A 14,693-nucleotide genomic window follows, 5' to 3' on the forward strand; every position below is an offset into this window, starting at 1 on the left:
TCGCACATGCAACATTTTCACAAGGGTGCCTCCAAACCTGTCGACGCTACCTGACCTAGCGTACCATAGACCACCACTGTTTGAGAGTAGGTTTTAAGGAATTGCTCTAATAGTGTACGTATGTAAAATTAAAGATTTTTGGTGTATTTGTCAATGTAAGATAAAATAACTAACCGTTTTGAGTAAAGTTAGGCTGAGGGAGTTGTTGGAGGAAGTCATGATCCACTCTGAGTTGTCATGTTCTTGTCGATAATTATGTGAAGTTTAAATTAACCAATACCTAGGTACCTATAAGTTGTCCGCTGAGTGAGGGCCCCACGTGCTAACATTTAACATGTTATTCAATACTTTTATAAAGTGAAGAGCTTAGTTCTAAATTCATACATTAGATTTATGATGGTATATTAGCTATAACTAACAATTTTCCAATTTAAAACTAAAAATGAATGCATTATAAGATTTATAAGACAGCTAATGGCGGCACTTTCCTTAGCTACCTCACTGATAGATATTATAATTTTCACTAGTGGATGGTTTTGAATAGTCTTATAGTTGCCACAGAAGACAAGTAGAGAAAAGAACACTGCAATGATGAAACCACGTTTATATAGATAGGAATTAGGAGCACATGTTCAAATTCAGGCCAACTTAAAATCAACGCCGAAATACAGCGAAAACTTGAAGACGCGTACGTCTTTAAATATTTTGGCAATTGTACAATATTAACCAAATTAAATATTCCCTCATTAGCGTTCCGGAAGCATTTTTTCCGAGAAAACAGCACTGAAAATAAGTAAAGATTATTAAGCATTTAGAACGAATGCGCCACTTTTGGATGAGTACGTTTGGTATGTAAATACCTATCGTCATGAAGAAAATCAATCATGTTGGTAAAAACTTGGCAAGCCATTGACTTGTGAAGTGAAAAGCTTCGCCAAAATACTGACTCAATAATGTAAGGGAAGAACATGCTTATTGTTAGTGACAACTTCGCGTACAGAAGGAAGCGAAGCGGTGAATGATAGCGACGCGATACGCATCGAGAGCGCGATAATTGTTAGAACTTTAGTATGAACAGATTAGTATGACGTTACTTACGAAAATTATTTGGAGGCTGGGTGAGGTCCATTTTGAAAAAAAATATCCGGTAATAGTGTCCCAGACGGCCGCATGACCTTTTTTAACTTTATTTTTAGACTAAATCCAATCTAAACTAATCTTAATGTGTGATAATGATGCATCGAAATGTACGAAAATATTAAACTTTAAATTAACAACTATCCATAACACTTTTATTTTTTTAAGGTGGCGTATTTAAGGGCCCACATGCCCAACGAAGGTCAAAATTTTATGATATTTTCAAAGCATTAGCCTGAACATTCCTTAAACTATATAGATAATCTATTTATATAATTTTTAGCTTTATTATCCTTTATAGTTATTTTAAACATTTGATGACTGCATAAAGTATTTTTATTACATAAAATAGTATTCTTTTAACCCTCTCGATCTAATGTTTTAGAATATAGTCATATTTCAGTATATCCATGTGCAGTGGTGTTAAGATTTTTTAGGTTTATTAATTTTTAAACGCATTTATAAAACCATTAAGGGTATACTTCAACTGGGGCACGGTCTAAGACGATCGTGACAACGCGACGCGAAGATTGTGCAAATGACGCGTGCAGAACAAAACTTAATTTGTCATAAAAATTCAACATGCGTCCATTTAATGTTGTGTTTTTTGTTCTATTACTAATAATAATAATATATTCGTTGACATGTTTTCTTTTTCAAGTAAATGGGTAACGTTTTTTAGTCATCTTTACACGATTTAAGAATTAATTCCCCCGTCGCCATCACAAAACAAATTGACGTGTTCACATCTCTACTTTCGCTCTCCGATTGCCAGCCAGTCCGAAATTTTGTCGCACCTATGGTTGAAAATTATTTGCCGTTTCACTGATGTATCGTTTTAATAAAATTTATGTTGACATTATTATAGTGAAATATTTACGATAAAAAAAATTATTTATAATCTCAGTGATCCTAAATTTGACAATAATTAGGCATTTTATTATTCAAAAAATGGACAAGATTACCACATTTGAATATAATTCTAAAGATACTGATTATAATCTATGTCATTGACTATTCAAATGTGATAAAACATCCTACGAATATAATAATTATTATTGACCTATGAATAAGGTAGTATTTTTTTTTAAATACGCCATTTCTATTGGCATTTCCCAGTGGTTAATCTACAACATACGGGTAAGATCATGTTAACGCGCGTGTTTGAACATGTACCTAACCGAAAAAAACGATTTTTCGTACATAATTGAAGAAACTTTGGCGAGTTGAGAAAAAAGTTTCTTGAAAGAGGTAAAAAAGCCATTGTCTTTAATTTAAAATGAAATTTCTTGAATCTACCTGAACTACTAGGAGTATACTATATACGTACATACATACTAAGTAGGTATCCGTGTATGTGAATCGGTAAATGTTGTTATGCATCATTAAATCATGTCTAAAAATGTTAAATGTTAAATCAAAACTTACCCCGTTTGTAGGTATTTGTTTAATACTTTGGACGCTGAAGGCGCACAAGCGCGTAATGAACAAGCGGCCGATCGATGTAATTAACGTGCATTTTAAAGGTGCTAATTAAAAATCATTATATAGTCAGCAGCAAATGAGTTAAAGTTGTGTTGACACAGTCCAAGTACGATCCAAGTTGACTTGGACCGAGCGCACTCGGATACCTACTCGGACGTAACTCGTAACGTGGCAACCGGTCATCCAAGCGCACTTGGATGACGGCGTAACTTGGACCGAGTCCTACTCATCCAAGCTAGTTTGGATATGAATAATTAGTATGAAGATGTCCTGTACGAGTGAGCCTGGATGGCACTCGGTCCAAGTGTACTTGGATCGTACTTGGACCGTGTCAACGCGGCTTAATAAAGTCTCGTGTGATTCAACAGACACACATATGTCGATATTCCGCAGGATGTCTTCCACCTCATCAAACGTCTTGTGTTCCAAAACTGAATTCGTAGAGTTGTTGTCATTGTTTGGTCCATGATAGTATAGTTAACACAACATGATCCTCAATCTTAGATCTTCACTGGAGGCTTTGAAGTTATGGTTCAGTAAACGATTTTATTCTGGTTATTCGGCTTTTTAGACTCCGTTCTTCCAAGTGTCCATAAATTTCGGTAAGCATCTTTTCTAGTGCTGATCTGATGTGTATTCGTTAGCAATTTTCTCAATATTAATTGTATTTCCATAATTTTTTTGCAGGAAATCCAATAAAACTAAATAACTAGTAGTGGTTAACAATTTTTTTGGGTTTTTGCCGAGGTCTACGCAATGATCTCTTCGTGTCCATGAGCGTAGATAATTTTTTTTCGTCTGACATACCTACTGCCTGATGGGTTTGTACTTTCCAGGATTCTTTTCAGAGCATTGGGTGGAGCCATTTTTACTGATTTCGATGTCCAATTTCTTTGTCAGATTGACTTCTTGCGGTATTTTTTCTTTGGTTAGGTTAGTTCGGGTACGGTGGCACTTGGATCTTGCTGACTAGGTGCAGACGCCTGAGGAAACAGTATGATTAGAATAAACTAACAATATGCTTTCTGGCATTTTAAGTGTATCACCTGGAGTTAAATATACTTGCCTCCGAAAACTGAGAGTATAAAAGCGTATCCTGGCTCATTGATTTCTGCCCTTATATGGGTGATTTGGGAGGTCGGCTTAATACCAAATTTATGTAGTTTACTTTTAATAACATGGTATGGGATTATTGTACACACGTTATATATTACTATACGTTTACATTTTGTGATTAATAAACGAATTTGAAGTGTATTTGTTCCGATATGAATTTTATTGTGAATTTTTTATATTTTAATTAGGTAATTGTGCCGCAGATGACGTCATTTATATAATATTTTTTACGACAACAGTTTATCCCATGTAGACAATTATAATAAATTCCTTTTTCTGTCGGCACATAGGCTTTTTAATCCAATAATTGTTAATTGAAAATTTGAAATTTTCATACATTTTGATGCATCATTATCACAAACTAAGATTATATTAGGTAATATTAGGTTGGGCTCGGTTAGGTTAGGTTTGGTTTGGTCTAAAAAAAGTTATAAAATCTCATGACGGCATCTGCGGCGCATTTACCAATGAACGAATTTGAAGTGTATTTTGTTCATATTTAAATTTTATTGCATACCTATTCGTCCGTGGGATAGGTAGTAGCATATCGAAACATTGTAAATATTGCTTGGTTCCGCTAGTTTGCCGACTGTTACGGTATATTCGAATACGTCTATAACTATCGCTGTTTTTTCTTTGGAAATTGAGTTTGTTCAACACTCGAAATGGAGAATTTTACGAACCGGAGCGCTCAGTAATTTTATGAAACTATTAACATAGTGATCTAATTTTATGTGTTTTGTAAAAAATATGTGTGTGATTTTTTGTTATATTATGGCCATTTTAGCTCAAATGGTAAAATTATTTTTTCCATGAGACAGAACGACAGTGATGCCGATTTTACGACCCCGAACGGCGCTCCGGTGCGTTCCAGTCCATTTCTAGCCCTGAGTTTGTTGTGCAACTAACACATTGTGAAGATTCTCGAGTGCGATATGTTACCTTTGTCGCATTCGTTTACCGCTCAGTTTCACTGTGAACGTACCTAATACCTACCGATATTTTTGTAGTAGATCGATAGTAGGTATTGATTTCGAATTCATTGATGAGATTTCAATGATTAGCGAAGCACTTTTACGTTGGTGTTTTAATTTGCTACATACTATCTATTGCTAGGTACGTCATATAAGTGGCAAAGGGTGGAGGTAGGTTGTTAAAATTCGATGTAAATAGTGCACATTAAACTTTATTATTTTTATTGAACTAAGACTTCAATTATTTACAGATGGTGTTGGTTAGTTTTTAAAAATCAATTAAACCCTGCCTAACCAAACTGTCATAGTTTTGGTACATTTTGGGAGATCCGACAAAATTGTGCATACTTTTTCATTCATACTTATATGTTTTCGTAGAATTAGAAACATATAATATTACATGTCATGGTGTTAGTTATTTTTTTTAATTCATTAAGCCCTGCCTAACCAAACTATAATAGATGAAAAATATTATTATATCTATAAAATATGCAAAATTATGAATGATTTAATGGCATTTATATATAACGGCTGTCTGTGTCCGGAAATTCGTACATATGCAGTTCGCCGTATCACACTTCACCGTGGAATGTTGTGTCGGAAATATAAATGGTCGTATATTAAAGACGGTCCGACCTCTTTGGGTCGTATAGTACTGAGATAGAATTCATATCTAAATAAAACACGGTTCTTGTCGGTTTACATGAAGCCAGCGGCAAACAAATTTAGAAAATAGCCGTTATACTGGATTATTTGTTAGATTAATATAAGTTAGTTAGGTTTTCATTCTTGAATTTTGCCAAAATCGGCTATGAAAATTGGCGCGGTTCCCGCCTGGCTTCCTGTAAACCGACTTGTACATAAAACACTTACAAAATATGTAATAAAAACTACCGAAATACAAGGGAAAGACAGTAATTAAATTAGAAATACAGAACACGTATTTTTTTATCTCAATGCTATAGAGATGACCGTATACTATACGATCATCTCTTTCCGATAAGAAAGCTCACGGCGAACTGTGCTACGGTGAAATGTTATACGTACAATTTACATTTGTAACCATTCCTTGCCTTTCATAATGTGGCTTAGGTATTAATAATAATTGTAGTTTTCTGGATATCATAATAGGTAGTAGGTAGGCAGAACTTCATAAATATTACATTTAAATGGGTGGTTTTTGGGGCTATCGGTACCTCAAGGCTTTCAGGACTGTGTGTAAATCAGAATATTAAAGTTTTTCAAATGTAGGTACCAGTGGCGTGCAATGACTTTGAGATCGGGCATATTGTTCATTATTACTGATTTTAGAGGGCATGTCATACTTTCAAAATGCAATTACTCCATGACATGATTTTGAGACTTAACAATCTTTGGCAGCAGCCCCACGATAAGCAAAATAAAATAGGACATAATCTGCTTTAGTGAGTTTTATATCATTACAGTTAGGTATTGTGTGATATTATAGATAGAATAATATTCACATAATAATATTATGATGCCTCAATTGTAAGATTATTTTTCAATTTGAATTATATTTTTTAGATACCTACATATTGATTAATTAAAACACGCTTAGAGTGATTTAATATTTTCAATTTATTTTCATTAGATGTCAATACATAATAATAATGCTTGAGACTTTCACGGTTGTTTGTTATTGTAGTAAATTTTTGAATCATCACCGCGTGTTCTTCCTTCTTCTTTCCTGACGTTTCGGTCAGGTTGTAGTGACCTTTCTGAAGAGGAAATGTATTAAAGTGTCGACTGTCAGATATATGAATGCGAACGCCGCTCTAAGTATATCAAAAAGTCATCTACTTAGCTCAAGAGCTAACACAAAAATTTATTGTCCCTATTTTGAAATTTTTACGTTGAAATTTCTATGTCAATTTTATAGTTAAAATCGGTCAATTCGAGCTTTGGCGTCACCCATAACTCCAGCCGATCTGGTCTACAATAAATGTTTACTATTCATATTGAGTGAGAATGCTTGTGTCTTGAATTCCTCGGAAGTTATTGCGCAAAGTGAATAAAAATAATTAATTCTGTTTGTACTTGTTTTGTAAAGTAAATGCTCATGATTCTCATTAAAATATTTATAAACATGTATCTATTAAATGTCAATTATAAATGCAGTTGTTTAATAATATTATTCTTCTTGACCATCACCCTCATGGCAAAGGAACATAATCACTCACTCTGGAATGGTGTACGATTTTGAAATCGGCTTTCTCCATGTTTTCGCATCCTGTGCAAGCCTTGTGGCGTATGCTATAGATTTTCCAGTGAATTCTTTCAACTTAGAGGTCATCCATAGACTAAAACTGTATGCGGTTTAGAACCGTGGAAGCCATACTAAACTTATGATTTCTGTTTATAAAAATGTATGTTCACCAAGTTTGTAAGTGTATGGTATAAACGAAAATGATCGGATGCTTATATTATATTTTGTGACAATATATTTCCATGAACAGAAATCATAAGTCTAATATGGCACACGGTTCAAAACCGCATGCGGTTTCGGTCTATGGATGACCTGTTTGTTAGTCACTCCAACTTATCAGCGTTCCTCCCTCTACTTCTACCTGGTAAACTGTTCAAGAGACTCATTAACCATTTGAGGATTTTTATTATGTATTCAAATTCCAATTTTATTTATTGATAAAAATCTATCATATCTATATTTTGTGAAATCATTGGTTAATAATTGTTAAGAATAAATTGGGTGGTGATTAAATTTAACAGGTTGTATGTTGTAAATAACTGTTATTTGACAGGTGATATGATTTATTACTTGTCGGAATGATACAAGTAAATTCTTGAAGTCCGTTTCTTTAATTTAAAAAAAATATATACATACTTACTCTCCAGCCTTTGATGACCTTTGTTTGTGTATTAGTGACTGTAGTGTATTAGTGATGGTAGGGGGACTGAGGCGGCGATGCCACATCGACGTGGCATTCATTAAGTGTGTGTGAAGCATTCGGCCAATCATGCGTATTACTGATTTCACCAACACCTAGACAAGGGGCATTAAAGACTAAAACAGGCCGTACCTGCAGAGTGCTGTTTAGGTTATCAGACAATAGAAAGATCATGAAACATTACAATACTTCTCTTGAGGGCATGGCCCCCACATCCTGAACCGGGCCCCCATGCTAGGATTTTTGGCGGGCCCACCTACCTATTTCTAATAAAGGCAGTGTGATGCTGTACAGTAGCGTTTTCCAAATGGTGTACGCAGTAAAATTAATGTGTATATTTAGTGTTTTTTGTTGTTTATTTTAATACATCCATTTGAATTAAGGAGTTGTCGAGTGTCGATACACAATTAAAATTTTAATTGTACTACCATATAATTTTATGTAATAAAATTATTGAAGGAAAATACCACCGCAGGCGACTTTTTTTACTATTGAAGCAAATTTGTGTTGTGTGTTTATCTCACTTATCTGGTCGACTGCCCTCGCCGGGCCCCTCCTGAGCTCGGGCCCCCAGGCTAGAGCCCTGACAGCCCCCCCTTGTGGGGGCCATGCTTGAGGGTATTAGAATGGGTTGTAAATCTATAAAGAATAGGATGAATAATAAATGAAATTCTTAATTGATAAATATTGTTTATGTATAACTTTATATTAAATATTCTCAGAAGAGATTCTTAGAAACAGTTGAATAAAAAATATTCATTTCGATATTAATAATTATTGTATCGAACATAATACAATATAATTTATAAGATATGGTTTGATAATACGTACAATATGTAGACATAATTACATAATATAATATTCGAGTAGGTACTTATAACGTCACTTATTTAGTATTTTTGGTGAATATTTTCAAATGTTTAATAGCATGTAGTTTTAGGAAATTATAACTTTCTGTTTATTATTTACAGTTCTGAAAATAATTTATAGAATATTACTGTTTTCCTAGTGAAAATACTTCGCAAACAAGAAGCCGTTATAAATGAATAATACAAAACACATTTTGTGACCATAAGTAATAACAATCTAATATTATGGATTTTTCATACAACACTGACATCTGTTGGACATTGTGATAATTATTATTAAAAAATCTAGTCACAGATGGTGTAGTAGATATTTTTATGGATCCATCTATTGGCATTTTAACGAAGTAAAATTATGCTATATTTGAAAATAAAATTTAATTCATGGATAGAACATAATGTATAATATAAATAGGAACTATATTGTCATGTTTACTATAATAGCGTCTGTACACGTGTGCATGGATTTACTGGCAGCAATATAGTATATTTTAAACTATTGTGACAATAACTGTTTACACGTAAAAGTGCTGACTGTCTCTCTAATCTCAATACTTCAAGAGTAAGCGAGACGCGATGTTCTCATTTTATGGTATTATTTACAGTTTGTAATTATTTACAGTTTATTTATAAACTATTTGACAGGTCGTAAAAATCGGTCAACCTCAAAATGAGTCTCTCTGCGCTGTAAAAAATCCCAACTGTCGCATGAAAATTCAGAAACTTCCGAACTTTTATGATTCATGCATGCAATCTTGCAACTTGCATGACAATACGTGTTAACACATGCATTTTCTTGTTATGGCCGCGATAATATGTACTGTCAGCAGTAAATCCATGCACGTGTAAACAAGGTATAATGCTTAAAATGAGAATATTATGAAAATTACATTGAGCAGTGCATTTATCGTAATACTAACACTGAGATATAGTTTATTAAAAATACATACATCATATTATGTGAAGAATTATTGTGTATTAATAAAAAATATATCAAATCATCAGAATTCTATGGAACATTTTTTAAGCTTAGTATAAATGATAAGCTTTTGTATATATTATGAAGTTCCATTCACCAAAAAATTAAATAATTTATTATGGAATTTTTGGAGAACAGTCTTATAATGACATTAAATTTTGATTCAAAAATAAATAAATAAAACCGTCTTTGTCCACCAAGCGAAATGATACATTATTAATGAAATGTGTCAAAATAAAAAAAAATACTTTTCAATAGTAAATTAATAATTCAGTTTCACTGAAATTTACTAGTTTAAGTATAATATTATTTTTTATGTATAATTTTGGATAATCTATTATAATTCCTATAACTTTGTTTTTGTGTATTCAATTGCTCTTTGGAAAAGTTTCATTTCGTGTTCCTTCAACTGCATCGCAAGATTTCTGAAAAATAAAATAAAAATAAATTACTTAGCGTCCAAAATTATTGTCTTATGGAATTTTCCAATGCGCTATTAATCATCTGACAATTCCATAATATGGGGCAGAGACATTATGAGTAGGGATTCGGGATCCCAAGCTATTTTCGATACCTATGAATCACGGGATTGATAAACATAATTGATTTTTTTATCAATTTTTATGGAAAATAAAATAAAGACGAAAATATAACAGAAAAAATACTTTTAATAACAAATAACTACATTAGAAATAAACTGAGTTTGAACGAAGTTTGATTTATACCCATATGTAAGTTGCTGATTCATTTTATTTTTTCACATAAATTAATAAAAATGAGAAAGATTGGAAAAAAACAATGCTTCACACTATTAATTCCACCACGATCTCATACGTTTTACGGCAGTTTCATATTTGGCTGACTAATTAGATTTATGAAGCGGAAAGGCCATAAGTACACCATGATTTGCTTTACTATTTTAAATCTCGCTAACGCATTCATTAAGTCTTTACTATCAGAAACAGCAATCTCATATTAAATTCACATTATTATTTATATTACAATATTATTTACTCCATTAAACTTATGTTTTTCCAAGATTGAACATATCGTCACTGTTCTGGCAGAAAACACTAATTCGAAAAAATGACATATTGAGTCAGTACCAAAATGTTCTTTATTTCAAACTTTACCGTCTGGAAACCTTCTTAATAAATAAACAGTCTTTATTTCAAAGTCATCCTTTTTACGAATACTTAATAAACTCACATGATAGACCATTATTTCAAACATTTTAACAACTTCAAAGTCAAATTACCCAAAACTAGTATTTTCCAGTTAGTGTGTTCTGCCAGAACAGAGATGATATCGTCACTGTTCAGGCAAAAGTCGCCAACCCTGAAAATGGCAGTTTTGAGTTGAGTATGTCACCCGAAGCGTAAAATTATACTCACAACAGTACATTAGTTAGTAAAATTTTGCTTAAATCCGAATTATTTGTTTTTCACTAAATGACTTTCGATAAAATCTTAACAAGCAAAAGTCATTATAGGTGAATAGACATTATTGACTATACAAAAAAAAATAATCCTTCGTTATAAATATACAAGCAAAAGTCACTATACTATGGATGGTGAGTTTTACTGATCCTTCTTTTGGCTAACATTGTTCAGATTATTAACAAGCAAAAGTCACCAAACCATAATTGAGCTACCTTGCCTCCTTCAAAACCTTCCAGATGTTTTAATTAGCATCAAAAAGTAAAATTACCTTAAAGAAATTATTAAGAAGACATGAGAAAATAATTCAATGTATATAAAACCTTAAAAACATTAAAATCTGATTTTTCCTGCATTTTCAAACTTTCGAATTGCGATATCTCAAAACTATGTGTTTAGGGTTGGTGACTTTTGCCTGAACGGTGACGATATACAGTATTAACAATAAATGTTTTAAATAGTATAAATTATACTAGATTTATTTTTGACCGATTTTATCAATGTTAATTGTAAATATAAAAATTATATATTAACAACGGAAAAAAATGCCAATCCCGGGATCCCGGGATTGTCAAATTGTAATCCTGAAATCCCGGGATCAGAATTTTGGATCGGGATTGGATTTGAGTGATAATGTTCATGAAGTGGATTATTTTTTTTTAACATATTTGTTTAAGTACTTTATGGTTGCTGTATTGTTATATATGTCATACATACTTGCATTTGCTAATCGTTTAATAACATATCTTTTATTTGGAGATACCTGGCTAGGTTAGGCTTTTAGGTGAAGCGTGCAGTTAATTATATTCCTCCATTTGTCTTTAATTTTCTTTATGGCCAGAAATAAATATTTTGTGTAGTGCTCTTTTGTTGTTTTATTGTTTAGTACTTACCTATTATTGTTACCATGATTCAAACCACAAAAGCCAATTGACTATATTAGCAAAACTTAGTTAATTTCATCCTAAGGTAAGGCGCAGGTGGCTAAATTGGTTAAGCACATTGGCCGGAATCCAATGGATGCAGATTCAAATCCAGTCCGGCGCCATATTTTATTCGTGATTTTTTATATATGTATATATATTATATATCTGTATGTTTCTGAGGCATTTCCAAATTATGTACCTATGTTCAATAAAGAATGTTACATTCTCAAATACTGTATTTCCTCGATTATAAGATGCATGTTTTTTTCCTATTTTGGTGTCTCTGAATTCAGGGTGCGTCTTATAATCAATGGCTTCTTACAATCGCTGTAAAATTTCACAGCTGTGATAAATCATCACTGATTACTAGTAGTGGGGGGGTCAGTTGGTCCAGTGCGGCGGAGCAGGTAATCGAGTTACACTAGCCACTGCCTTAAACACGTTTGAATTTGAATAAAAATTTTGTCCCTAATTACTCTTTAAAATGTCAGCAAGAAGACTACATTATGATGGAAAAGAGCACAGAAACAGAGCTGCAGGGCGTAAATTTGTCATAAGATTGTATTCCTATATTTTTCATTATTGGTATATTAGAATAACGATGCGTCTTATAATCGAGGAAATACGGTATGTTGTTAGATTTTGACAATATGAGTGTCTTATCGGTTATTGTTATTAGACACTTCAGGTTATAATGTTAGCAATTTGATAAAATACCTGTGACTTTCGTTTCGCTGAAGCCTGCTTTTCTCAGTCGTCTTTTCGGTAATGGCCAACTTTTCGATTAGTTGGGCGTCATCTAACCGCTTCTGAGCGCTCGCCAACAATCGGCACCGCATGTGAATAAAATTATAAGCTTTCTTGTCCAGTTCCTTTTTAATATATTCACAGTTTTCAACGTGAAGCATGTAATAATCATACTTTGTGGACAAATAGTAGTTCAGTTCATCTGAAAATATAATTTTTAACCATTTTAACAAAATAAATAAACAGCAACATCAACCTGGGATTGTTTCTGCGAAATAAGTTTTAACAAAAGAATCATATTTACAATTACATATATACAATTAAGCTGTTAGGTACTACAGACCTACAAACTTATCTGAAGAATGGGATGGGGGAGCCACTGTCGAAAACTACCCAATCAAGACTCGTAACTGGACAAAATCTGACACTCGAATGAAATTTTCAAAATGGCGTCCTATGGTAGTTCGTAGTTCCATTTTTGGCCATTCTACAGATAAGTTTGTAGGTCTGCACATATTATGAGGGCTCTAGAAATAAGAAAGCGCACACAGATTGCAAAAAATGCGATGACACGCCTTACCACTATATGGAAGGATCGGGGAATTTCGATTGCCACAAAAATGATGCTTGTGCAAACATTAGTGTTCTCGATATTTCTATACGGAGTCTGGTCTAGGACCCTGAAGGCAAGGGAACGGAAGGTAATTGATGCCTTTGAGATGTGGTGTTGGCGACGTATGCTTCACATTTCTTGGACGGAGCACAGGACGAACTAGTCAATCATCCAGAGACTGAAGATAAAGGAACGGCTCTCGACAATATGTCCGAGAAGAATTCTGCTGTTTTTTGGACATATTATCAGGCGCGGACTGGACAACCTGGAGAGACTGGTAGTTTTGGGTGGCCTCCAGGGATGGCGAAGCAGAGGAAGAGCGTCTGCGCGCTGGAGCGACCAAGTGAAAGAGCCGACTGGGGGCACCATCCATTCTGCCCTGAGAGAAGTGGAAGATCGAGAAGGATGGAAAGTCTTGGTCGCTCAAAGAATGGCGAAATTCAAATGTGGTCATGATCCTCAGCCATGAGTGCACGACCAAGAAAAAGAAGAGAAATAAAAACAAGAGTTTCCATTTTTGAAAAACATTGGTTGACATTAATTGAATTTAAAAAACTAACTAACATCATCTGTACATTGTAGTCTCAGTTCAATAAAAACAAATACGTATGACAAACAAAGTTTAATGTGCAATATTTATGGCGGATCTTAACAGCCTACCTCCACCCTTCGCTACTGGCAGTTAGTAATTGAAGTGAAACAATAACAAACACCCAGGTTTTGTGAAGATCACATAAATATACTGTGACCTCACTGGGCACTGAACCCGGAGCCCCCCGATAAATGGTCAACGCCTTACGCACTGTACTACGAGGGGGGAATGGGACAACTGGACTCCGTACAATTGGACGCCGCACTGTCGTATACACGTATACAGAACGTAGACGAGGTATTTTAATCAGTTTCTATCTACTACTTAGTAGTTTTAATTCATTTTACTCTAACATAATGTATTCTTTATTGTGGATTGAGAATTACCATACAAAGCCTAAGGCTTTATATAAAATAAAAAACTCTTTTTTCCTTGGAACTTAAACATATGCACGATTAAATCATTATTTACCTCTGCATATTTACATTCTCACCAACTATCAAATCATAATATAATAATATTAAATATTTTTTTTTAAAGTACCTATAAGTACCTAACGTCTATTTATTTTCGAATTCCGTGGCGTCCAGTTGTCCGGTGCCAAATCGTCCTAGACCCTACGAGGGCGTATAAGCACCAAAATTTTACATTGGAGTCCTATCTATATAATATTGTAATAAATTTATAATTATTGTCAAAACTCTTAAGTGGGAGAGAGAAGGAGACCTACGTATATAATGTGAGAAAGGGTAAGCTGATAAAATTTCCAAGATACAATAATTGAATAGAAGAAAATTTTTGATCATTCGGATAAAGTAGGTTAATAAAATATATAATTTATTAATTTTCCATTGTAATGTATACATATTTCTAATTTTATAGATATATGAAA

General features: G+C 33.4%; 1 protein-coding gene across 1 annotated transcript in view; it reads right to left on the minus strand.

Annotated features, from left to right (window-relative positions):
* Positions 1-8,318: 8,318 nt before the first annotated feature.
* Setd3 (SET domain containing 3) overlaps positions 8,319-14,693 on the minus strand; it is a 96,809-nt gene continuing 90,434 nt past the window's right edge. Inside the window, exons 8-9 of the mRNA XM_085948775.1 lie at positions 12,567-12,798; positions 8,319-9,909 (exon numbers count right to left, since the gene is read on the minus strand). Of these exons, the coding sequence (XP_085804901.1) occupies positions 9,831-9,909; positions 12,567-12,798 (311 nt within the window). The 3' untranslated portion in view covers positions 8,319-9,830. The remainder of the gene's footprint in view (positions 9,910-12,566; positions 12,799-14,693) is intronic.

The sequence above is a fragment of the Rhyacophila brunnea genome, unplaced genomic scaffold, assembly GCF_057557595.1.
Source record: "Rhyacophila brunnea isolate RB1 unplaced genomic scaffold, BYU_Rbru_1.0 scaffold_21, whole genome shotgun sequence".
In the NCBI taxonomy this organism is placed as follows: Eukaryota; Metazoa; Arthropoda; class Insecta; order Trichoptera; family Rhyacophilidae; genus Rhyacophila; species Rhyacophila brunnea.